Source organism: Notamacropus eugenii, chromosome 7 (genome assembly GCF_028372415.1).
Source record: "Notamacropus eugenii isolate mMacEug1 chromosome 7, mMacEug1.pri_v2, whole genome shotgun sequence".
NCBI classification, from domain to species: domain Eukaryota; kingdom Metazoa; phylum Chordata; class Mammalia; order Diprotodontia; family Macropodidae; genus Notamacropus; species Notamacropus eugenii.
The window spans coordinates 151,100,769-151,128,549 of NC_092878.1; the positions used below are offsets into that span (position 1 = coordinate 151,100,769).

General features: G+C 39.4%; 1 protein-coding gene across 1 annotated transcript in view; it reads left to right on the plus strand.

The window, feature by feature from the left end:
- SCARB2 (scavenger receptor class B member 2) overlaps positions 1 to 27,781 on the plus strand; it is a 68,735-nt gene that overhangs the window by 12,716 nt on the left and 28,238 nt on the right. The window contains exon 2 of the mRNA XM_072624099.1: positions 21,339 to 21,496. Within this exon, the coding sequence (XP_072480200.1) occupies positions 21,339 to 21,496 (158 nt within the window). The remainder of the gene's footprint in view (positions 1 to 21,338; positions 21,497 to 27,781) is intronic.

A 27,781-nucleotide genomic window follows, 5' to 3' on the forward strand; every position in this document is an offset into this window, starting at 1 on the left:
CCTAGAACTCCTTGTAACCTTCGTAACTATTAGATGATGCTTTCTCCAGCTTAGCCCTAAATAAAGCACAGTTTAAAAGTATAAATAAAACGAAACAGGACTTTAAGAAAAATAAAGCATCATGGTAGCCAGAGGGGAGCCCTGTAGCAGCAGACTGTGGGTATCCCAATGGAGCTTATGATCCCCCAGTGCTCCAGATGGCTAATTTGAGTTATGAAAGATTTTACAGTTGAGCTGCTTCTTCTAAGTTAAGCAAGCAGAAGCCTGATAGAACAGATGATCTTCATCAAAGCCGGCTAAACTTGCCTTTAAGTTCTATTAAGCAAGGCAACAAAATTACTTCCTCAATTAACAACTCTCTCTTTCCATTCCCCATACCAGAATATACTTTCCTTGGTTCCTTTTAATGGAACCTTTCAGTCCATTTCAATTCAACAAGCATCTATTCAGCACCTACTGTATGCTTGGCACTGTGTTAAATGTCAAGTAAGGTACAAAGACAAAAATGAAAATAGTCCCTTTCTTGAAAGATATAGTATCTTATAGTTTGGATTGAGAGGAGTATGGGAATGAGGGGGATTGAGAGGGGTGACTGTGTACCCACTGATACGTAAATAGGAAATATATAAAAAGTCAAGAGTGAATTAATAACCGTAGGAATTAGGAAAGGTGGCATTTCAACAGAACCTTGACGATAGCTGGAGATTCCTAGGAGCAGAGGTGAGGGGGAGGAGCTTTTTAGGTATGGTGCATGGTTTGATTAAAGATACAAAGACAAGTAATGGCATGTTGTATCCAGAGAAACGCACATTGGAGCCAGACTGTGATGGGCTTTGTAAATGCCAGACAGAAGAGTTGGTATTTTATCTTGGCAGAAAAAGGGAGCCACTGACTTTTCTTAAGAAGGGAAATGAATATGTAAATGTTTTGTATGTCTGCACATGTATGATCTATATCAAATTGCTTGCCTTCTCAAAGAGGGAGGAGCGGAAGGAGGGAAAAAAAAATTAGGAACTCAAATTTTTTAAAAAGATGAATGTTAAAAATTTTTGTTTACATATAACTGAAAAAAAAATTAAATGTAAAAAAAATCTTACATAAAAAAAGAGAAGGGATATGGTTTAGTAGTTGGAGACAGAATTTTGGAGCTGAAAAATATCTCAGAAATTAGTCTAGTGCCTTAACTAATCTCATCTCTTGCAGTAATCAAACATGTTGTCTTATTACCATCGTTTGAATTAGTAAGATACTGCAAGTAAAAGCAGTTCTTTTTAAAAATATATATACTTTTTGTTTTTATATCACCTTCATTTCCAAGCCTTACCCCTTCAGAGAATATTTCTGTTCTTCTCTCATAACAAAAAAAAATAACAAAAGACAGAGATAGGGAGAACAGTTTAGCAAAATTAAGCAACACATCAACCTAGACTGACTGCAATGTCCCAAATCCGTTGTGCCTCACCTCTTCAAATAAAGGAGGCACATTGGTCCCTTTTTTTTTATTGGGACCAAACTTGATCATTATAGTTACACAGAGTTCATTTTGAGTTTTTGTTGTCATTGTTTCCATTTCTATTGTTACAGCAATTTCCTGGTTCTCCTTACTTTCCTCTGAATCAAGTCATAAAGATCTTTCTGTGTTTCTCCGCTATGTGTTTATCATTTCCTATAGCAAGGCAATATTTTATTCTATTCGTGTAGCATAGCTTACTTAGCCATTCCTAACTTTTTCTAGTTCTATATCCTTGGAAAAAGAGTAATACACTTCTAAAACCATAGGGCCAGATTCATGGAGTTAAACAACTTTGCAAAAGAGAGTTTATGAACTTAAATAATGTTCTTTTTCAAAGATTTAAACTATGTATATGCTCCAAAGAGATCTAAAACTGTCTATTCCCATGAGTTCAGTGGTTCCCAACCTTTTCAAATTTGATGACCTCTTTCTGAAAACAGGCATTTTCACTAGCTTCTATCTATCCTTTCACTAGCCTGGAATTTTTTCCTTCCTCATCAATGTATCTTGTCTTCTCCAGCTTTCTTTCAAGTCCCAGCTAAAATCCCACCTTCTACAAGAAGCTTTTCCTGATCCCCACCCCCACCCCAAACTAGGGTCCTCCCTCTATGTAGTGTGTATCTGCAACTTATCCTGTATGTACCTTGTTTGTACATAGGTGTTTGCCCATTAGATTGTGAGCTCTTTGAGGACTGGGACTGTCTTTTGCCTCTTTTTGTATCTCCAGTCGTTAGGACAGTGTCTGGCACAAATGCTTGTTGGCTGACTGATTTAGGAGTGAGTCTAACACCGGTACCTTGTTAGTTCAGGATCAACGTTTGGATGAAATGAGGCTCTCATGGATTGATGGGCATTTTTAAAAAAGGGAATTTTACTTAGCACTAAGTAAATATGCAATAAGGATATGCAATGGGGATATAGTGACACTTAGCTCCTATAATATGGCCCTCCCTACTCTCCATGTGGAAACATGTTGGATCAGCTGGGCAGGGTATGGTGACATACATGGTCTTTTAATATCCACCATGTCTGAAAGGCATCAATAAATCCAATATGCCCTTGACTGTGCCTATGAATAGGAAGCCACATCAACCCAGCCAGAGGCCACCAGGAAACTGTATCCAGGGAGACCTAGATTAAGCCTTGTCCCAATCCTGGGCCAACCAAGTTTTGTCTTTGTTGCCTTTTTAGAAAAATATAATCTAACCTACAGACAGCTAGATGGGGCAGTGTATAGAGAATATGGGGCTGAAGTCATGAGGACTCATCTTCATAAATTCAAATCTGGTCTCAGATACTTACTAGCTGTGTGACCCTGGGCTTGTCACTTAACCTTGTTTGCCTCCATTCCTCACCTGAAAAATCAGCTGGAGAAGAAAATGACAATGCACTCCAGTATCTTTGCCAAGAAAACTTCAAATGTCACAGGAGAGTCGGACACAATTGAAATGATTCAATAATAACCTACCTCATGTTGAAGGTGGGGGGAGGGAAAAGGGGAAGACTCCAGGAAATACTGGTCCTATCACAATGGGAAGAGCAAGTGAACTAGATTGAGCCCTCAAGCTCCTCCTAGAAACAAAGGATCGTCTTTCAAAATTTGAATTTCTTCTGGTAATGCTGTATGGCTTTGAGTCATAGACTACCATAGTCTCTGAGCTATTAAAAATGCTGGTCATCCAAAAGACAATGAAGTGTCTCATGGTGGGCATGAATAGGCTGTAACATATCAGTAGGGAAGATTTGCAGAGGAGACGCGAGGAAAGGGGCATCTTCAGGAGACAGACAGCTGGCCACCGAAGCAGGAAGAAAGGATCCCAAATCCTACTCCTGACATATCCTGGTTGTGTAATTATGGCAAGTTATTGAACTCAGGGCCTCCAGCCCACTCCCGGAGACTGAAAAATGCAAAGCAGGTGTCATTCTACATTTCATTTGGGAGTTTCTCCCTACAGTGAGATATCAGGTCTGTCTGTCTGTCTCTTTCCCTCCTTCCCTCCCTTTCTCTCTCTCTCTCTCTCTCTCTCTCTCTGTCTCTCTGTCTCTCTGTCACTCTCTCTCTCTCTCTGTGTCTTTCTTTTGCTCTCTTTATGTCTGATCAGGAAAGGAGGTGTAGTAAGGGAGGGAGAAGAAATGGATAAGCCAAGTTGTGCTATCAGTATCCATTTAATGTCAAAAGATATGGGTACTGTTATAGTGGACCACTTGGAAGATTTATAGGTGGACATGGAAAGGTTCACAGGATGAGAATGTATGGATGGGATCTGATCTGGGCCCACAGAAGAGAAGTACCCATTGTTGAAGAGATCACAGATCAATGGAAATAATTTACATAGATGAGATATCTAGCCTGTAGAAGGTGTGTTTACTTGTTCATGGATTCATGTTTCTATCTATATTTTCTAAGATATTGCTAGAAATCCAAACTATTTCCAATAATAAATTATCAAGAGGATCACTATATGCTGCCAGATTTATATTCATCAATTAGAATAGAATATCCTTCCCAGAAGTATTAATCAATTGCCAAAGGTTTATATGACTCCAAGTAATCCTCTTGACAAATCCCACTTAATTTACTGTTGCTTGCCTTGTGGTGAAATACAGCGTCCAGACAGAATCCATCCTCTACAATGACTTCCTGGCCAGTTTTCATCACTCTTTAAGCAACTTGATATCTTTACGGCCAATGATTGATGGGTTTTTCAGATTTCCTCCTTGCGTTGCTTCTGAGTTTCTCTTTCCAATAAAATATCCTTTGTAGAACAGAGCACATAGTCTATTACTTTAAAGTGCTCCTTTATTTTATTAGAATGAATGGGAAATCCAAGTTAAGTCAACAAGCATTTGTTAATAAACACCTACTATGTGCCAAGTCCCAGGGATACACAGAAAGACAAAAAATAAGCTTTTCTCTCTGAGAGTTCACAGTGTAACAGAGGAAACCAATATACAAACAGCTACACAGAAATAAGATATATATGTATAGAGAGAGAGAGAAGAGAGAGAGAGAAAGAGAGAGAGAGAAAGAGAGAGAGAGACAGAAAGAGAGAGAGAAAGAGAAATAGAGAGAGAGAGAAAGAGAGAGAGAGAGAGAGAAAGAGAGAGAGAGAGAGAAAGAGAAATAGAGAGAGAGAGAAAGAGAGAGAGAGAGAAAGAGAGAGAAACAGAGAGAGAGAAAGAGAGGGAGAAAGAGAGAGAGAGAGAAAGAGAGAGAGAGAGAGAGAGAAAGAGAGAGAGAGAGACAGAAAGAGAGAGAGAAAGAGAAATAGAGAGAGAGAGAAAGAGAGAGAGAAAGAGAGAGAGAGAGAGAAAGAGAAATAGAGAGAGAGAGAAAGAGAGAGAGAGAGAGAAAGAAACAGAGAGAAACAGAGAGAGAGAAAGAGAGGGAGAAAGAGAGAGAGAGAGAAAGACAGAGAAAGAGAGAAAGAGAGAGAGAGAGAGAGAGAAAGAGAGAGAGAGAGAGAGAGAGAGAGAGGGTAATTGGGAATCATCTTGGGGGAACGCACCAAAATTGCAAACTTTTAGAGACAAAATATTAATACTAATACAGTACTCTCTATTTAGGCATCAATCTGTTAGAAAATTTTATTTAATTTAACATTAAATCTATATCAAAGCCATTTCTACCTTGGAGAGAGACATTGCAAACTGGCACAGTCCCACTTCCCTCCAACATGACCGTTAAATATTATTTTAGGTAATATCTGCAGGAATACTGAGCAATACAGCCATTCAAGAATTGAGCAACCATACATCTCTTTCCTTCCTCTAGAGAGACTGCTCTTAAATAGATCAATAGATGGCACTGGAGGAAGGGCAAGACTACTTACCTTGACTCGACATCCTTATCTTGGTTCAGTTTCTGGTTGTCACCCTTAATCCATTCACTTAATGAAAGCCTTCCTTCACCTATCATCTAATTTTGGAAAGGACTTTAGGGAAAAATCTCACTTCTTAATACTTCTGGTTTTGCTAAAAATGGAGTTGATTTTAAATGTTTCCACAAAACTATACAAATTGGATAATTTACAGGATATACTCTCCTGTTTTTTGATTAACCTGACTTAAAGCATTGGTTGGTTCTTCCAAACATTGACTGCTTAACTCCCTGCAAGTTAGTGGTATCCTGTCCTGGTGCTAAACCTTGGGGTCACTCTTTGTCCTGGCATTTTCACTACCTCTCTCTGAGGCCCAGATCACTCACCCTCCTCACTCCTGGCTCTCCTGCCTTCCTTCAAGTCTCACCTTCTGAAGGAAACCTGTTTTCCTTTGAGGCTACCCCAGATTTATACTTTATATGCAGATTGTCCCCAAAATCTTCTATTAAAGCTTAAAACTGCAGTAAGACTTAAAACTTTAGGGACAGCCTGTATCTTATTTATACGTAATTGTGTGTCTGTTGAATCCTCCATTGGACTATAAGTTCCTTGAGGGCAAGGGACTGCTTTTTTTTTTCTTTTCTCTGTCTTCATTGCTTAGTATAGCCTGACACATAGTAGATGTTTAATAAATGTTTAGATGTTGATGATGAAAATTATTCAAAATTGAATTGCTGGCTCAAGAGGTGTAATGTATTTACCTGAGGGAAAGTCCTAGAGCGCAGGCTGGATGCCATCTTCCTCCCTACCTCCCACTTAATAGTATTTTTAAATTACATGTAATGATAATTTTCCACTTTTATAAGATTTTGAGTTCCAATTTTTTTCTACCTCTCTTCCTCCCCCACCCCAAGATGTCATGCAATCTGTTATAGGTTATACATGTGCAATCATGTTAAAGATATTTCCACATTAGTCATGTTGTGAAAGAAGAAATAGAACAAGAAGGAAAAACCACAAGAAAGAAAAAATGTGAAGATAGTATGGGTTGGTCTGTATTTAGACTCCACAGTTCTTTCCCTGGATGTGGAGAGCATTTTCCCATCATGAGTCTTTTGGAACTGTCTTGGATCATTGCATTGCTGAGAAGAGTCAAGTCTATGAAAGTTAGTCACGTCACAACATTGCTATTACTGTGTACAATGTTGTCCTGGTTCTGCTCACTTCACTCAGCATCAGGTCGTGTAAGTCTTTCCAGGTTTTTCTGAAAGGCTGGATGGCATCTTGTTGGAGACCTACCCTTTAACTTTGAGAGACTGCAATTCTGGGAAGTATCACAAAGCTTAAAAACCAGAATTCTTCTGTGATTTGTCTACTTAGGCAAGGTTCTCTCAATGACCATCTTGAGTTATTAAGCCCTGTGGGTGTCTGCATGAATTCTTAATTTATATTTAATTATTCTTGTACTCTAAAGACTAGAAAGAACACTCCATTGGCACCCTTGTGGCCTGGAATCTCCCCAAGGACCAGAAGCAGATGTCCTAATTGCCTAATGCAGTTCCTCCCAAGGGATTATTTTTCCATTGGGAAATCACATGAACAGGGAAATTCAGGTTCATCAGTTCAGAGTAGCTGCTCTTGACAGCTGCTTAAAGGCAGGCTGAAGATTAATGCAGAAGAGCCCAGGGCACATCTGAGCCCTACCACTGCCTCATATGAGTAGACACATTGTTAAAGTCACTATGGGATGGCTATCAGTATTCCTGCCTGAGGATACACTTTTGTTACCACTCTAACAGACATAGTCACAGAAACTTTACAGTAGCTAGAGAAGTCTTTTCTCACCCATGTTTAGAAATGTTTCGCTCAACACAGAATTAAATTTGAATAAGTCACTTAATAGCATTTATGGAGTATCTTGAGATTTGTAAGATGCTTTATTGCTTTATTCCATTTTATCCTTCCAGCTACCCTGGGGTAACACATGATGCATTCATAAAATTGATTTACCATTATTATTACTCTAATAAATGTCACAGCTGCTTATTAAGGCTGATGGTACACAGAGAAGCTCAGTCATCAATGCATGTGATTGAACTTTGTAGACTATTCAGTAATATGAACATCAACCCTCCTAGGATCTATCCACTCACCTGATTCCTAAAGGTCCCAAGAGACATCTCTCCCAACAAAGTTCACTCTTTGCCTAGCCAGAGGCCTTGTGTCTTCCTCCAAAGTGTCTTTCTGACAAGTGGTTGTCAATCAGCACTGCTCTCAAACAAACACAGGATGCTCACATTTCCAGCTTTCGGGAATATACAAGTCTATCCTGGTCCCCATCCAGGAATATGCTGATGATGACTGGGGTCCCAAGGTATGTTTTATGGTTCTGGTTAAGGAGATTTACATTCTTATTGGTGATCAATTGCCTAAGCTTATGATAAAAGATAATGATCAATCAAAGCTAACATCCTTCGCATTTATTAGATTTGGGAATCACATGCATTATTAGCAACTGATTACTAGATTTGGGGGACACATAGAGACAGTAGTTATTTACCAAATCTGGGGGACACACATCATTGCCAAACCATACCACTCAAGTGCTTATCTATTATAGGAAAATACATAATAATTAATTAGTTACAAAATATATGCTTAAAACAAAACGGAGTTACTCATCCTCAGCATTTATATTTATTTGCACTATCCATGGCAAGTAGGTACTATTAATATGATACTTAGTTTACAGATGAAGGAACTGAGGCTGAGAGAGGTTAAGTGACATGCCTAGGATCACATAGCCAGTATTTGAGGATCTGAACTCAGATCTTCTGACTCCAAGTCACACCTTCCCTTCCCTTCCCCTCCTTTCAATCCCCAGGCACCTAGACCTTTGGAGGTGGCCCAATGAGAAGGATTAACAGGACAACCCTTGAGTAAGCTGGGAGTTGCCAACTCTGATTCTTCCGGTGATATTGAGGCCCACTGGGTCTTCTCCTCTGTCCTGTCACTGTGACCTCATCATCTGCTTTGGCACTGTATCCTCTAGATCCCAGGAATGGCACCTGGGCAGCAAAGCTTGGATTGCTGCACCCTTTGGTCTGAAGAGCCTTTCCACCTGCCCTGGAGTTCGACTCTTATGTATTATCTCTCCCATGAAAACTATCAGCTCCTTGGAAGCAGAGACTGTCTTCAATTTTCTTTCTGTATTACCAGCACTTAGGATGTAATAAGCACTTGATAAATGACTTTTCATTATTCAGAATGAAAGGGTTGTACTGCATAGTCTCTAAGGTCCTTTGGAAGTATAAATTCTTTGAGTGCGATGTCACAGTATTATATCTGAGTAGTGCTTGTCATAGCTTAGAAATTCACAGGTGTCTCACCTTGATTTTTAATTTGCTTTTAAACTGGAGAGCCTAGGTGCTGCATTGGAAAAAGCATCAGTCTTCAAGGTTAGCAGAAACTTGGGTGATCATCCTGCTTCCAACACTTAGCAGCTATGTGACAAATCAGTTTACCTTTCTGGGCCTCAGTTTCCTCATCAATGAAATGGGAATAATAATCTCTTTACGTGTAAGCAGGGTCATTGAGAAGCTAAGGGTCCTTGTGAGATTTATGTGCAAAAAACCTTTCTGAGTCATATAAGGGTCTGCTGCTATTATACTTGAACCTCATTGTATTAGTTGTCTGGTGTCTGACATGACTTGAAGTCCCTTGACATGACTTGAAGTCCCTCAGTGTTCTGGTTTTCCTTAACTCTTGCAACATTCTCTGAAGAGCTTAGTTCATCAAAGGAAAAGGAAACTGGCTTGTGATAATGGGTAGAATGAATCACTCTTTACTTCTCATGCCAGAGTGACTCAAGTTGAGAGTAATTAAATATTCATTTCAGCTTTTTCTTTTTTTTACCAGAAGAGCCTTGGTCAGGTAAAGTTAAAACTGGCTTGGCTTCCAAGGCTTGTAACTGATGACACAAGCAAAAGAAAATGATTCCTTTGTTTAAGTGACTTGAAGCAGGAGGCAGAAAACCAGTTTGGAAGGAACTGAGTTCTCAGCTCTTGTGCTCCCATGGAGTCAGTCTGTGACTGAGGCTTAGCCATCTATCTCATTCTTCTTCAGTAAAACATAAGAGTTGATTGTCTGGCGATGCCTCAACTTTTTTTTTTATTCAAGTTTTTATTTATTTTGAACTTAAATGCAAAAAAGGAAAAAGTATTTCCATGTACACAGAAAGATAACTCAATGTGAAACCATGAATTTCCATCTCACATTGTTTACTTTAAAAAAACACCATGTAATACATATCATTTTCAAAACTACCCTGTTTTTCTGTGCTTCCTTCTCAATTTCCTTTTGCTCTCTGTTGTATACTTTTTACTTTTATTCTTTTCTATGCCTTGATTCTAAAAAGGTTCAAGATAATTCTGTTGTTTCCATGGTGCTGCTGACTTTTCTGGTCTCTTGAAGATTCTTGGATAGGGCCGAGAGTGAAAAAAAGAAGGAAATAAAATACAGAGAAGCAGTCACTTTGGGAATTAGGAACTTTCCATTCTTGCTTTTTCATTGTCTCCGTTAGGAGGCAATCTGGTTCAACAGAAAGAGCAATGGGTTTGGAATGGGAGGACTTGGATTCCGACCTTACCCTCACTTCTCCACCAGGGTGACATTGGGCAAATCATTTCATTTCAAAGTCCAAATCTCCTCATCAGTAAAAATGAGGAGTTTAGATTAGATGATCCTTTTCAAAGTTCCTTTGAGATAGAGGTGTGCTGGTATATGTTGAACAGCTGCTTCTGAAAATGTATAAGAAGTTTCTGGTACATTCCTGCTTCTAGCTTTAGCTCTATAATCCCATGATCCTTCCTAGAACAGAGAGACCTACAGTGGAGAAGACAGCACATGGGACCTCTGAGAAAGGCCCTTAATGCTGTATAGGTAAAGATACATATAGGAGAAAATTTGTAGAGGAAATGGTCCTTTGTTTTCAAAGAGGACCAGTGCCATCACAGAGTGACTGCCTTGACTTGCTTGTGAACTGGATTTAAGTGAGGGAGAGTTGCACAAAGTCATCATTCTCAATCTCTCTTCCAGTCATCAAAGTCAAGTGGCAAGAAAAAACGTAGAATGGACTGATGATGGCCCAGAATTCAGTGGGTGATCAGTCTTCCATGTCTAACAAAGCTCAAAGTGCTCCTCAGCACCTGCTTTGTCTTCCTTAAAGGCTATTGGCACAAATTGTTCTCATCAGCCCATTCTGAGGGAGGTCTTCACATGCTTGGAGTAGACAACTTCCACCCCATGCATGGGTTCGAGGCCTGATAGGTGGACACTAAAGGTGGACAACCACCCCTAAAAATGGCTTGGCAAGCCCTCATACCAGAGGTGCTGAACACCCCAGATACTCTCTTCTGGGGGTAAGGAGAGAAGAGGGACTTCAGAAACACTGAGTCCCTCCAAATGTCCTTCACCTGACCCTCATTTGAGGACCAAGAACAAAGAGCTTCAAAGAGATTCCCAGCATGCCTGGAACAGAACTAGACTTTGAAGTGAGGATTAAGAAGAGGGAGAGGTCAGATATTTGCTCAGGTTCAGTTGGGAAAAGGCCAGTGCTCCAGCAGCAGGAAATCTAAAGCAGCCGTGGGGAGTGAAATCAGAAGGAGGAAGGATGGAATGGGGCGGGGGGGGGGGGGGGTTGAAGGTCATGAATGATAAGTTTCACAATTAGCAAGCTTTCAATCTGTTGTTTTTTCTTTGAAAAGGTTTTCCTTGTGATGCATTTAATTTTTTTTCTTCACTAAGAAATTAAATCTATGAAGTGTTTATTGTGAACCTGTATGCTGCTCTATATCAGGCAAGTCAAAACGTTGTAGAACAAGTTGTGGGCCTAGCTATTTATAAAATGAACAGAGCAGCAGCCAAGGCCTGTTCTTGCTTTGGGAGCCTCCCTCTGCTTGCCTGGGCCAGCCCAAGGACTTAACAGATACAGCAGGAAGGAGGAGAAATGACCATATCCCAGGCAAGATGAACTCAGACCTCTTACCTTTGTGATGAATTTTTAATTACAGACACACAATCCATAAAGCTTCTACCAGCCGCAGATTTGGTGAGCCAATAGTATTTTGACAAGTGACCTGCAGGAATGGTAGAGGAAACAATGCAAGCTCTCAAACCCCCAGTTCTGGTCACTCAAGATACTTGCTAGCTGTGTGACCTTGTGATCTCTCCATTTACAGTACAACCATCTAGAGGTCAGGACCCATTTCTTGTGCTTTTTGGTAAACCCCCATTATAGCTAACGAAGGGTCTTGGACACGTAGACTTTATTAAACATTTGATTAGCTTTCAAGGTTTTATACTTGACAACAAAACTTTTTAATAACTTCCTTTTATTGATTTTTAGTTATATATAACATGATTATAATATAATTATATGTAATATGATGATTAAAATAATTATAAATAATTACATTTTTATTTATAAAAATGGGTGTTTTCGCCCTGCCACCTCCCTGCCATTGAAAAAAGAAAAGGATAAACAAAAATCCATGTAACAAATATTTATGGTCAAGCAAAACAAAACCTGGCATTAGTCACGTCTCAGTCTTCATCCTGAGTCCATCAGCTCTGTGTCATGAGATGAGTAGCATCCTTCACCATCAGTCTTCTGGAATTGTGGTTGACCCTCACGTTGACCAGCATTCTTAAGTCTTTCAAAATTGTTTGTCTTTAAAATTATAGAAATTGTTCACCTGATTCTTCTCCCTTCCTGTAGCATCTTTTTAAAATAAATTTTTATTAATAGCTTTTGTTTTTACAAAATCAAAAAATTCTTATGTATCCCTCTTTCCCTTCCTGAGAGTTGTCTCTTATAACAATTTTTTTAAAGAAAGAATAAGTGAGAGGAGAAAAAAATCAGCAAAACCAATCAATATATTGGGAAAATCTGACTATTTAGTAACTTTTCTTGAAATGGTTGCTTAGAAAAGAGCATATGTATATATGTATATACATACATATATATATATACTTACAAAAGAATATATGAAAAGATTGTGTCTGCTCTACGCCCAACAAAAACAGCTGCCTTTATTTCAAAATCTCAATTTTATTGAACAAGGGTGTATACACATAATACATGCTATGACTTTTTGGTTGTTAGTCAACATTTGCACCATTGTGTGTCGAGTGTCTGGTTGGAGCCAACAGGACCAATGTTTGCCTGGCTTCCTCTTTCTCAACTGCTCACGGGTCAGGCTGTAGCTGCTGTAGAGCTCTTGTTGGGGTTGTCAAGGTTAACCAAGGCATCTCATACATGGCATGCCTTATCTAGAAAGTCTACCAATGGTTACAGGACAAGTCTTTTTCATTTAGCATGAAAAAAAAAGATTTATTTTGCTATTGTCACAAGGCACTGTCAAGCTAAGGTGGCAAAAAAAACCAGTGCCAGATGTGTAGAGTTCACATAAGATTGCATGCCATTTTGGGGAGGAAGGGGGGGAAAAATGTAAAACCTATGTGATTGTTGAATATTTAAAACAAATAAATTAATAAATTTGAGAAAAAAACCCAGTGCCAGAGGGCATTCAATCAGGCCTTTTTTTACTGTTTGAAAAATAAGTTTTAAATTCCTACATTGATTTAAATTCAACCACTATTTTCTGCACTCTTGCATCCAGGGTGCTGGTACTGAACTAGGAACTAAGGATGGGATGGGGATCAGGGGCTTAGGCCGTGGACACCAAAGATACAGCAGACATGTTCCCCTTCATTAAGAATCTTAGGGAATGAGGTGGCTTAGTAGATAGAGTTCTGAAGTTAGAATCAAAAAGTCCTGAGTTCAGATCCTGCCTTACATGCCAGCTGTGGGCCCTGGGCCAGTTATTTAGCTTCAGTTTCCTCATCTATGAAATGGAGATAGTAGTAGCACCTACCTCACTGGGATGTTGTTAGAACCACCAGACTTTTTAGGGTGTGTTTCTGTGTGTGTGTGTGTGTGTGTGTGTGTACGTAGTTCTTTGCAAATGTTAAAGCGCTATATAGTTATTATTATTATCTTATCTTGTGGAGAAGACCACGGCATCAGGGCAGTAATGACATACCTTGCACCTGACTTTTGTTTTGAGTGAGGGAGGGCTGTGCAGGTCACCAGCCCCACTTCTCCTCCAGAGCCATCTGGATCCAGTGACCAGATATTCATCAGGATGACTGGAGATGACCCAGGATGAAGCAATTGGGGTTAATGACCAAGGTCACACAGCTAGTGAGTGTCAAGTGTCTGAGGTGAGATTTGAACTCAGGTCCTCCTGACTCCTGCACTGGTGCTCTATCCACTGCACCACCTAGCTGCCCCCAAACCACAATTTACACCTGTGAGTCTATATATAACCAACTGAAAATGTATTTTTAAAAGTACCCCTAATAATCCATTCTGGATGGATCATAACAGTATCTGGTAAATCTCTGCTCCTCACAACTTAGTTTAAACCATAAGTAGTTATGGCTTCCTTGACCAGATGACAAGACTGTTAAATTTAGATTTTACAACTTCCAGAAAAGAAGGAAATGGAAAAATTTGGAATCTAATCTAGAATCCCCAAAGTACCAGTTCAGAAAAGTGAAGAACACCCAACAAAACAAAGATTTAACAAAACTAAGGAGAAGCACCAGCAAACTCCTCTACTATGTTCAGACCAGTACCAGGAGACCAGACCTGAATCCTACAACATTCTCAGTCAAAGACCAGAGAGAAAAAGAAAAGGTGAAGAATTAGCTCTCATATGCCCTCCAGGAGGGGCAGCTAGGTGGTGCAGTGGATAGAGCACCAGTGCAGGAGTTAGGAGGACCTGAGTTCAAATCTCACCTCAGACACTTGACACTCACTAGCTGTGTGACCTTGGCCAAGTCACTTAACCCCAGTTGCCTCATCCTGGGTCATCTCCAGTCATCCTGATGAATATCTGGTCACTGGATTCAGATGGCTCTGGAGGAGAAGTGAGGCTGGTGACCTCCCTCACTCAAAAACAAGGTCAAGTGCAAGTCATGTCATCATTTCTCTGATGGCATGGTCTTCTTCGGCAACGAAAGATGAACACACATCTTGTGGAGACCAGAGATGTGAGAAATTGTTATATGACAAGGCAGGGAAGCATCTAATCCAGTGCCCAAACAAGTAATACAGACAATTGTTGCTAATGGGGGATGGTCTCCAAATTAGGCTGCAGGCAGAATGACACATGGGAGTGAAGGAGGAAAATAGAACCTCTTCTTATTTGTAATTTTAAAAAGAAATCCAACTCTACTATTTTGTACTATGTGGATTGACATTCATGCCTTTCCTTGGTCTTGATGTCAGTCAGATGTCACTCATGGTATGAAGAAAGTCTGGCTTCTGAATCACAGGATGAGTTGGGGTGTGGTGGGTTGGGGGGGCTCTCTTGTTCCTTTGATTTCAGTGCTTTATAATATATTACAGTTTACATATGCCCAGTGAAGTGGATTTGTGTATTACATTATCCAGCTTTAGTCAAAATTACCCTTGGAAAATGGGCCACTAAATAGATGGACAGAAACTGGAGTTTGAAGTAATGCTAATATTTTGAACGCAAACAAACAAAGGCAGAGATGATTCCTTTAGCATGAACTTGTGAACACTATGTGTTCAAAACAATGGCAGCTTAGATCTGATGAGAAGGTTTTTTTAAAAAAAGGAAGTTATCTAGATCAGGGGTGGGGAACATTCTGCCTAGAGGTCACATGTGTCCTCTAGGTCCTCAAGTGCTGCCCTTTGACTGAATCCAGACTTTACAGAACAAATCACCTTAATAAAAAGATTTGTTCTGTAAAACTTGGACTCAGTCAAAAGGTTGAACTCAAGGACCTAGAAGACTACATGTGGTCTCAAGATGGAAGGTTCTCCATCCCTGATCTAGATTATTTGAAATAAGGGAATGCATCCACTATCATTAAGAATATACTTCCTCTCCCTAAGTATATACTGTGCTTTGAGGTATTAGATAATGATATTTTTTGTCCATCCTGAGTAGCAAGGCACTCAAAAATTTGATTTTTGTTGGAAAAGACAGTGCTACCTTAAAATCTTATCATTTTTACATGCTTAAACTTAGAAATAGAATATTCCAACTTGCTTAAAAATTTTATAAGTGAAGAATTTCAGTGGTTTTGAGCCCATTTGTGAAAAATATTAAAATGCAATTCTTTCCAATTAGTTTGAAAGAACATCCAGTTAACGTCAGGGAAAATGGAAGGTGACTCACTGGATTTCAGCAAAAACCTTTGCATAATTAGTAAATTGGATTGAAAAATGAATTTAGCAAGTGCAGTCAATAAGGCATGTTTTCCATTTAATCTTTCTGATGTGCCTGGTTTATTTATGATAATCATTAAGACAGAGTATCAAGTTAAACTGAGTTTTAGACATACCTTTGAGTCATTGTATCAAAAAGTGTTAAGCCATGAATTTAAAAAAATAACAGAGCATATTAAATCACAGTACTCTGAGAGCAAAATGTTTATACTGTTAATAAATGAAACAATATAAAAATTCTTTTAAGATAAGATTTAATCTCTTTTCATCCTTTTAAAACATCTGTTTTCTGTGTCCACTTTATGTAACAAGGGCCAGGCAGAGAGCCCAGGAGGGCTAGGGCACCCATCTTTTTTCATCAAAAGGGTCCTTAGCTCTGAACCACATGTGGCCTTCTAGGTCCTTGGGTGCAGCCTTTTGACTGAGTCCAAGTTTCACAGAACAAATCCTTTTATTAAGGGCATTTGTTCTCTGACATTTGGATTCAGTCAAAGGGCCACACTAGAGGACCTAGTGGGCCACGTGTAGCCTTGAGGCCACAGGTTCTCCACTCCTGCTAGACTCATGCATATAAACTCAGGTCATTTCTGGGGAAAGCATAGCCTCCAAAGACAGAGGTCAAACTCTTCTTTTCACATGCTCTGGCTCTTTATATCCTTACCCCCAAACCCAGAGAATCACATAAAACTTAAGTTTGGCTTATGTCTAGGGTTTCCCCAAAAGGGAGTAGAAACATACTCCATTTAGGTGTAGGCATCAGGTATAAGACAGCTATTCATTTTCTTCACATGGAAATAATACTCAGAAATACGAAAGACAAGTTAATGCACACTGATACAATGGCTCCTAACTTCTAATATATTCTCCTTGATGTAAATATTTAAAACATTGGACGTTTAGTGGCACTGTTGTATAGAGGTTTCATCTTTCAACCCCCCTCCCTACTATCCTTGAAGCTTTCTCAAAGTTCACGTCTTCTCTCTAGCCAGCCCAAGTCTGGGGTTCATCATCCCTCCATGGTTGTCTGTTCTTAAAAGGGCTTATTTGCAGAAAACTCTTCCTCCTGCCAGTCAGCTTTGATTGAGGGACCAAGGAACCTCTTGAAGACACCAGGATTACCTTGGGATTGCCATTTGGTCATCTGTGCTCAGTAAATGGAACATGAGTAGTGGATGCAGTCAGCAAGTCCAAGGAACAGCTTCAGTCCCTACTTAGGCAGCATATGTGTGACCAGCTGCCTTTGATAGGAGAGGAGAGAGAGGAAAAACTCCTTCCATCCCTCTTGGAAGACCTAGAGAGAGTTTCCCATCACATGTTCTGGAAAGGGGAAGTAGAAAGTGAGAGCAGAATTCTAAAGAAATCTGTGTAAAGGAAGCTGAGGCAGTAACTATTGTTGACTCAGTGGAATGTGAAGGGTTTGCTTCATCATCTCAAAGAAGCCAGTCCTTTAGCACTGAGCCAGAATGCAACATGGCTCAGTAGGGCCAGGAAAGCTCAGTTCAACTCCAAAAACATTGTATGGGTTTTGCTGCAGGAATTTTATGATTACCCACCATTATAGTTATAGGTGTAAGGTACTGCGATTTCACATGGATGAAAGGGGCAGAAAGAATACTTTTGCATAAAGAAAAAGAATTAAATTCAACTGATAAAGGGCATAAAATCCTACCTTTTTCATAAGCCTTAAAGAAGAAGGAAAAATCCTTTGGTTTGTTATTTTCTTAAGGCAACAAAGATTTATTAGGCGCCTATTAAGTCATTATGTAAGGACTTACAGATATGAACAAAGGTGAGAGAGAGAGAGAGAGAGAGAGAGAGAGAGAGAGAGAGAGAGAGAGAGAGAGAGAGAGAGAGATGACAGTCCCAGAATATATCCAGCTTAGTTTTATGGGTCACAAGGACAGTTGCTTCTCAATCAGGAGAAGCCCCTTGTATCCCTTCACCTTAAATTGGGGACTCCCCTGATGTAACTCTTAATATTCTTCCCCCATTTAAATGTGTGTGTGTGTGTGTGTGTGTGTGTGTATGTATGTGAAGAAACACACTTGTCAGATAAGATTTGAGCAGTTTGGTTAAGAAAGTGAACTGCTTTGTAAATAAAAACTTTAAAGTCAATTTACAAAAGATACAGGGTGATACCTCATTTGCATATTAAGTTTGATGGTTTAAATCAGTGGTATCAATCTCAAACAGAAACACAGACCCTTAAATTGTCCATAAAACTTCCTGCAGGCTTCAGGGTTGCACATTCTACACCTTTGGCTTAAAAGTTCAGAGAAAGAGGTAGCTAGGGAATAAAGCAGTGGGCCTAGAGTCAAGGCCTCCTGAGTTCAGATGTGACCTGTGAAATTTATTAGTTGTGTGACCCTGGGTTAGTCACTTAATTTCTGTCTGCCTCAATTTCCTCAAATGGGGATAATAATAGCACCTCCCTTCCAGAATTGCCATAAGGATCATATGAGATAACATTTGTTAAACACTTAGCACAGCGCCCAGCACTTAATAGATGTATAATGCAATTTCCCCCTTTGCTATTAAAAACTGATAATATGAGCAGAAAAAAAAAACATTTCAAGGGCTGTTTTGAGAACTGATGAATGGCAGGAGCTGCAGTGCATTATGATTCCTCAGTTCATTTGCAGGTAGCTGTTTTAAGACTTAGACAGGGAAAACTCCAAAAATGAAAAAAATTATATAACTTGTTTGGAAGTTGCGAGATGATTTGATAAGGATTGTTGATTTGGAAATTTGGTGTGTTGGTAGTTCCAGGGGGCTCTGATTTAAGCCACTGAAAGTATTGGGACTGAAGTTGAGAGTTTGGTGAGAAAAAAGCCTGTTGGGAGAAGATCCTGCAAGGCATCCAAAAAGAAAAAAAGGAAATTGGATGCTCATTTGCTGAAGAAAACGATTGGACTAGTGGGGCTGACCATCTGCCTGACTGGGTGAAAAAGACTGGAGGTTTAGCTATTACTCTTCAGCGCCACCTAGAGCATAAGAAAGGTGAAGCATTTTGCCGATCTATCGTGTTCTTTGTGACTTGAGATGGAAACATTGAAAAGAGAAAGAGGTTATTTTTGCAGCTAAAGAGATGCTGGGGTAGAATTGGAAAGTGTAGAATCCTGGTGAGAGAAAAGCTGGTTAGGTTTGCTTGCCTTGTTCAATCCTTGAAATGCTTGTCTGTGAGCTCTCTTTGCTAAAATCTAACCTTATTAGTTGTCTGTGCTTTCATTCATAGGTCTAGCCTTTCTCTTTTGTGGATGAAAGTGCTTAGAATATGAGCTGTTGCAGAGTGAAGTGAGAACAGCCAAGAAAACATTGTACACAGTAACAGCAACATTGTCAAGATGATCCACTGTGAAAGTTTTAGCCACTCAGGTCAAGGCAATGGTCCAAGCCAATTCCAAAGGACCTGTGACAAAAAATGCCATCCATCTCCAGAAAGAGAACTAGCTGATAAACTCTGAATGCAGATTGCCACTGACTTTTTAAACTTTCTTTCCTTTCATTGTTTTATTTTGTTTGGGTTTTCTTTTGCAACATGACTAATGTGGAAATAATTTTGCATAACTTCACATACATAATTGATATCAAATTGACATCTCAAAGAGGGGAAGGGATGGGAGAAAAGGAGAGAATTTGGAAATCAAAAAATTTTTAAATAATTGTTAATCTTTTTATGTGTAATTAGGAAATATTTAACAAGATAATTTTAAAGAGAAATATTTAAATGAAATATTTGACAGAATAATTTTTAAAAGAAATAGAACTTTCCTCCTCACAGATGCATCCCAGAAAATTATATTGTCTTTCTTATTTTTGTCCAACAACTAGGTGGCATACATGTATGTTGGACTTGGAGTTAGGAAGGTCTGAGTTCAAATCCAGGCTCAGACACTTACTAGGTGTATGACTCAGGGCAAGTTACTTAACTCTGTCTCAGTTTCCTCATCTGTAAAATGAATTAGAGAAGGAAATGGCAAGCCATTCTGATATCTTTGCCAAGAAAACCCCAAATGAGGTCATGGTGAGTCGGGACATGACTGAAATAATTGAACAACAAGACCATGGGTGTAGTGAATATATAGCTGGACTTGGAGTAAGGAAGGAATGAGTTCGAATCCTACCTTGAACAGACCCCAAGGTAGTCTCTTAACCTCTCTCAGCCTCAGTTTCCTTATCTGTAAAATGAAAATAATAAAAATAGCAACTACCTTACAGAGTGATTGCGAGGATCAAAAGAAAAAGTAGCATGTGACTAATGTGCAAATATGTTTAATAAGAATGTACGTATAGAACCCATAGAGTGCTGCCCTCTAGTGGAGGGAGGGGGGAGAAAAATTTAAAACTTTTAGAAAGTGATTGTTGAAAACTGAAAACAAGTAATTATTAACCATAACAACAACAAAAAAAGAAAGACAGTGCTATGCAAATCTCATTGTTGCCATTTTTTTCGATGTCCATTATTTTTATGATCTGTTCTTTGACTCACCAATTCTTTCAGATAAATTAGTCTCTCTTGTTCTAGACTTTTCTTCAAAGGAACTTGTTAGAAACAATTTTTGCTCCATTACATGCCAAGCAAAAGTGATAACAAATGAATGAAGAAAGATTTACAAAACTAATAAATACCCAGATTAAGAGAACAGGAAGTAGAGAATGTAAACAGCTGAGTCTTGGGGAAAGGAATTGGCAGGGCATCCTGCCCGCTTCTGACTGGCCTTTGTCCAATTCTGAAGGAATCCGGCTTATTTTTCCTTATCTTTGAGCTTTCTGGTCGCTTTTCAAGTATTTGCTGAGGTTTATGTGGAGAGCTGACCTTTCATGACCTTTCTTTAACTTAAGTCAACCACAGTCTTTTGGAGAAAAAATACGAGAGTCACACAAAACTTTTCCTATTTTTTGATAAGTTGTTTAATCCCTAGGATGACAAACTAATCTGTAACCTCTTTGGACCTCAGTTTTCTTATCAATAAAATGGAAATAATTTCCATAATGCCTATCTCACAGATTTATTCTGAAAATTAGGTAAGATATAAAGTGACATATAAAGTTTTCAGGGAAAAAACACTGACATAAATATTCTTAGTAGCCTTATTATAATAGCAAAAATCTGGAAATGACCAATGTGTTTGACCACAGGGGAATAGGAGAAATTGTGTTATATGAATGTAATGTAGTATTGTCACATCATAGAAATGACAAATGCGAAGATGCACAGAGATTTGGAAAGATGATTGCGAAGAACAGCAGAGATTTTCAGAATCTGAGCAAAAAGGCTCACGTTGATCACAAGTATGTGATTGTGCTAAGACACGGAACATAATGCAGAAAAGTAGAGTGGAAATCTGTAGCAATACGCAGGGTGTTTTGTTGCTCTCTTATTGAAATGTTAAAAGCAAACCTCAAATAACAGAAGTTTATGATTTTAAGTGATTGGTTTTTTAAATTCTTGTTTATGTATTTGACTATTTTGTTTCTGGTTATTAAGCTTATTATTTTAAGAAAATACATGCTTTAGGCCATAAAATGTATATTGAAACATTCATGTATCACACATACATACACATATTAAACTTGAGCAGTCACCATGAGGGAGATATTTTTTCTCCTGCTACTTATAGTCAACACAATCTGCAAATAATGTAAAACTCCATTTTTTTCTTCCCTTGCCCAGAACACTGTGTTAAAGAATGGCACTGAAGTCTTTAATGCCTGGGAAAACCCGCCTTATCCAGTATATATGCAGTTCTATTTCTTCAATGTCACCAATCCAGATGAAATCCTGCAGGGGGAAGACCCTCGTGTGGAGGAAGTGGGACCATATACCTACAAGTGAGTCTGCTTTGCTGATCCAAGAAAGTTAACAACTAAGCCTTTACTAAGTACCTACTATGTGCCCCAAACTATACTAAGTAGATAAAAAGAAAAAATTAAATAGTTCTTGCTTTCAAGGAACTAATGTTCCATAGTAGAAAACAATGTATATACGTATCAGAAGCAGCTAAGTGGTAGAATACTGAACCTGCAGTCAGGAAGACCTGAGTTCAAATCCAGTCTTAGACACTTTAAAAAAAATTGGTAGATTTTTATTTTTTCCCCAATTATCTATAAAGACAATTTCTGGCATTCATTTTTACAAATTTTGAGTTTCAAATTTCCCTCCTCCCTTCCCTCCCTTCTTTCCTAAATACTTATCATTGTGTAACCCTGGCCAGATTACTTTAACCCTCTCTCTACTTCAGTTACAATAGCTGTAAAATATGGGTAATAACAGCATCCATCTCTCAGGGTTGTTGTGAGAATAAAATGAGACAATCTTTGCAAAATGCTTTGCAAACCTTAACGCATTCCACAAATGTCTATATAAAGTCCTGGTCTTGTCATTTTTATACATAAATACAAGTGTATGTAACATAAGCACAGGGTATTTTCAGGTAGTGTAGGAAGCTTTAGCAGCTGGAGGCACCAGGAAAAGCTTCAGGTAGGAGGTGAATCCTGAGCTGAGCTTTGAAAGAAGCAATGGATTCTGAAAGGCAGGAGAGGAGTGGGTGCATTCCAGGCTGTTGTTCGTCCTTCATTCTCCAAGAGGACCAAGGAGGTCAGGAGGGTTGTGTCTTGACTTGAAATGAATTGATCTTGTGTGTTTGTCCTTCGTTCTTGAAGATGGCCACGATATCGAGATGATGGCATGACTTGCAGTTGACTTTGATTTGAGGGAGGGAGGGCTGTGCAAGGTCACCAGCCTCACTTTCTCCTCGTGAGCCATCTGGGTCCAGTGGCCTGATATTCATCAGGATGACTGGAAATGGCCTAGGATGTAATGTGAGACCCTGGCCCTTTCAGGCTAAGTCTTATCACATTCTCACTTTAAGTGACATACACTCATCCAAGGAATAGGGTTCTTTAAGTTACTCAAGGGGTGGCCCCTTTAATAAAAAAAAAAATCCAACTGGGACAGGAAGACCCTCAGGGTTCCAGGGTAAAAGAGAAACAAATACTATGTAATTATTACAGTCACTCTGTGCTAGGTGGGTGGGGACTTGTCCTGTCTGTGAGCTCCAGAGAGAACTGGATACAAGTGAGGCAGTGCTGGGCAAAGTCATTTGCCTCACTGTCTCCTCCAGAGCCATTCGGAGGAGATAAGATGGAAAGATGGAATGGCATGAGTAGAGAATAATAAATAGGTCAGTTTGACAGTAACACTAAGTGTGTGAAGGGGAAGGATAGAATGTTATAAGGAGAAGAAGGCTGGAGCCAGGCTGTAAAGAGCTCTTTACCAAATGGAAGTGTTTATATTTTATCCTAAAGGCAACAGGGAACCACAGAAGCTTTTTGAGAAGTGGGGTGCCATTTTTAGACCCTTGCTCGAGGACCATTTTGGTAGCTGTGAAAAGGATGGTCCAGAGAAAGGAAATACTTGAGACTGAGAAATCACCGTAAGAGAAAAGTGATGTGGTCCTGTTCAGGGCCCTGGGAATGGAGGGAGAAAGTAAATGCCAGGGAAAGAGAGATGTCATGAGCCTGGGATAAATAAGCCTGGGCAACTGATTATATATGGTGTGTGAGGATTAGGGAAGAGGAGAACATGCCTGAGGTCACACCAGTGGAAGGAGAACAAGATCCTTGAGAACACTAAGAAAGTTAGAGAGATGGGTAGATTTGGGGAAAAGACAACTGTTTCCATTTTGGACAAGTTGGGTGGATTAACATACAGGATTATTTAGGGAGCTGAGCCATAGTCTCACTGTTTAAAAATGTAGCTGTCTCAATCTCACTTGGAAAAATAGAAAATCAAACTTTTTTTCTGAGACTTGATCTCCCTGTCTCACCGACACTGGAAGTACAGAGGATACTCATAGGCCCATTCCCAGTACTGATGGCACAGAAGCTTTAAACAGTTTGGTTTTTCTGATCTGGGCCAATCTGCTTCTCCTTAGGCACTCTGGAAGCCCTACATGCCCAGGGGCTCACCATGTTGGTACCAGACTTGCCCAACTGGCTTTATAGTTTGTATTTGGAATGTGAGAGTTTTGTGACCAATCACCAATCCAGAAAGCACTTCTCTGTATAGCAAAACTTAAGGGCAGGGACAGGTAAATTTCAAAGAAAGATCTAAGGAGTTCAAAGCAGTATTTAGCTGTTTAGATAACTGTGATGGTGGCCTAGCTGGTGGGGAAGGGGGTGGTGCAGAAGAACTAGGGGAGTCTTTAGGGAGAGTTGCAATCACTTATGACTTTCCACATTTGCATTTAGTCATGGATTAGTTCTGGCTGTCCTCCTCTAGGAACAGAAAGTGCTATTTAGCGTTTGAACTGGTGAAGAAATAGACAATTTTGGTTTATAATGCCTCAACTACCAATGGCTCTATGAAACTCTTCCTAGTTTATAATTTGGGATCACCAACCATGCCACTAACTGTAGAATGAGGCCCTGGGTAAAAGAGGAAGTCATTCAGGCTACTCTCACTGGACATAAATGGAAGAAAGTCAGTAAAAAAAAAAAAAAAGCCAACAGGAACAAGACCAAGCTAGATTGTAGAGACACTGAGAAAACTTGACTGAGTAGATTGATAATCAACCTGAACCTCATAATGATATTTTCCAAAAATTGTATATAACAATCAGACACCCTAGCATGGTACCTCCGTCACAATAAACAATAAGTATTTGTTAAATAGTAGTAATGATCCCTAATAATAAGTAGCATTGGCATAGAGTACTTTAAAGTCTACAAAGCATGCTTATAGAGTATTTCATTTGATTTCCACAACAACCTATTAATATTTCCATTTTACGTATGAAGAAATGGAAGCAGACAGAGTAGAGTGATAGCCCAGGTTCACACAGATATGTGTCTGAGGTAGAGTTTGAACTCAGTCTGAATGTTATTGTTTTGGGTCAAAGGCCAATACATTCTACAGGACTACAAAACTCAGCTTAAGGAATTTGTTGGATCATCATTGTGTGTTTACTTCTGTGGTAGCTGAGAGTTCAGTTTTCCTTCTGAAAAAGGTTAAAAGTAAAATGGCTTATCTACGAGGCGAAGCTCACATATGTGGCAGGGAGTCTGGGTTGGTTTGCTTTTAAATGAGATCCCCTTGGCCTTGAGATATGAGTTTATTCCTTTGACCAGTGCTCAGTACAGTTCTTGGCATGTAGTCGGCCCTTAATAAATGTTTACTGACTGACTGCTCAATAGATATGGACATTTTGTATAAAGGTACAGTAATATGTCATGTTTCCAGGCATTTCATTTAAATGAGTTTTCTAGATAATTTTGAATACCCTGAAAGTTCAAAACTTTGATAGTTTTTAACTCGTTTGGGTGGATATATTTCTCCAAAGGACATTTAATGACTCAGTTGCTTAGAATAACCATTCAACCTCTTCTTTTCTCTTTTAAATAAAAGTTTTCCTGAATATAAATTAACCTTTCTGGAGGCTCCTGATCATCCCATTATACAGTGACTACTTTGGGGCTTGTTAAATATAAAGACAGAGGCTCTTTCCTGGGACTGGCAATAGCTTTTTTGATTCTTGTAGGAGTAAAATGTTTCAATAGATGCTCAAGGACCTCCCTGGCTGTCACCTTGTCCATGATTAGCAGAAAATTCTCTGTTGAGTGTGTTAAGGGCCATAAGCTCTTGTTAGCTGCGCCTAGGAAAACAGGATCTCTAGGTTTTCAAAGATGAGCATAAAATTAGAACTTGATGAATCCCTTTATGAGTGAAACTCATGACATTGGTATAATCTATTTTGCCCACTCAGAGACTTTTTGGGGGGTCATGGTGTCATGGATGGAGCATTAGACTTTGAACATTGCAGTCAGTAAGAACTGAGTTTGAATCCAGCTTCAGACACTTACTAGCTATATGACTCTGGGCAAGTCAGTTAACCTGTTTGCATCTGTTTCTTCACGTGTAAAATGGGGATAATAATGGCATCTACCTCACAGGGTTCTTATGAGGATCAAAGGAGATAATAATTGTAAAGCACTTAGCACAGTGCCTGTTGTATAGTCAGTGTTAATATTATCACAATAATACTACTGTTACCTGCTACTACTACTACTACTACTGCTGCTGCTGCTGCTGCTGCTGCTGTTGCTGCTGCTGCTACTACTACTACTATTACTACTACTACTACTACTACTACTACTGCTACTACTACTGCTGCTACTACTACTACTATTACTACTACTTGCTTGACCTTGGGCAAGCTACTTAATCTCCATCTATTTTAGTTTCCTTATCTTTAAAATGAAGATAACACCTACCTACCTCCCCCAGGGTTGTTTTAAGGGTCAAATGAAATAAGAAATATAAACTACTTTGTAATCTTAATGCATTATATAATTGCTGACTATTATCATTTGACTTACTCCCTAGTCCTCAGCTTTATTCTGGAGGGTAACTGAGGGAGGTGGGATCAGGGAGGTAGTGCTATGCTGACACTTATCAAAAAGTCAGGAAGCATTTGCTGATCCTATTTGCCAGATACTGTATTAGCCACCAGAGAAGGAAATATCAAACCACTCCAGTATCTTTGCCAAGAAAACCCTGTGGACATTATGGTCTACAGAGTCAGGAAGTCAGAAATGATTCAATGTGCTAAGTTCTGGGGATGTAAAGAAAGACAAGAAAAGTTCCTGTCTTCTAGGAGCTCAGAGTTGAATGGGAGATGAAACGTACAAACAACTATATTCATACAAGAGAAATAGAGGAATGAATTGAACATAATGTCAGAGGGAAGGCACTAGCATTAAGGGGGATCAAGAAAGGCCACTTGCAGAAAGTGGAAGTTTAGCTGAGAAATGAAGGAAGTCAGAGGGTGGAGATGATCATCGTTCCTCCAGCTGAACCAAAATGAAGACCTTCGGTCTATATATAAATGTCACACAATCCTAAGGTCAGCTGGGATCCTATGATCTTGACTAGAGATGAATGTTCCAATTATGGAGGATAGATGGTCAGAAAAAACACTCAGAGTTGGGGAATTGAGTGTTTTGTTCTAGGAATAGCAAGTCAGTGGGTCACAGAGCATGTGGAGGAGAGTAAAATGTGAGAAGATTGGAAAGGTCTAAAGGGGCAAGGATATGAAAGTTTTTAAAGGCCAAACAGAAGATTTTATATTTGATCCCAGAAGTGATAGGGAGCCTCTGGAGTTTATTGAATAGGAGAGTGACAGAGTTGGCTTTAGGAAGATCACTTTGATAGCTGAATCCGAGATGGACAGGGGTAGGGAAGGACTCAAAACAGAGAGACCAACCACAGAATATTGTAATAATCTAAGACTGAGGAGATGAGAGCCTGCACCGAGGTGGTAGCAGTATCAGAGGAAAGAGGGGCCCATATATGAGAGATGTTGTAAAGATATAATGGATAGGACTTGCTGACATATTAGATATGGGGGAGTGAGAGAGCGAAGAGTGAATATAACTATGTTGTGAGCTACACTACTGAGAGCATGGTGATGCCTTCAATAGTAAATAACGAAGACAGAGGATTAGGGGGAAAGAATAAGTTTTGATTTGAACATGTTGAATTTCAGATGTCCTAGTTCATGATGTACAAGAAGCGTGTGAAACTAGAGATCAGGAGAGGTTAAGGTAGATCAATATATATGAGAATCATTTGTACAGAGATAGTTATTGAATTCATAGAAGCTGATGATATCTCCAAATGAAATAGTTTAAAGGGGGAAGAGGAGGGAAGGGAGCCCAAGACAGAGCCTTGGGGGACACTCATAGTCAACAGGCATGAGCAGGATGAAGATCCAATAAAGGAGACTAAGGAGTGGTCTGGTCAGATAGGGATGAGGAGAATCAGAAGAAAGTGGTGTTGTGAAAACCTAGAGAAAATAGAGAGAAGTGGATAAGGTGAACAACAGTGTCAAAGGCTTCTGAGGGATCAAGAAGGATGAGGACTAAGGAAAGTCATTGAATTTGGCAGTTAAGAGATCATTGGTAACCTGTTTCAATTGAATGATGAAGCAGGAAGCCCGAGTACAAAGAGTTAAAAAGAGAGAAGGAGAGCAGCAGTCACTATTTGTAGATAGCTCTCAAGGGGATCAGCCATTAAAGGAGAGAACGAGGTAACATGGAGAGGCAGCTAGGTGG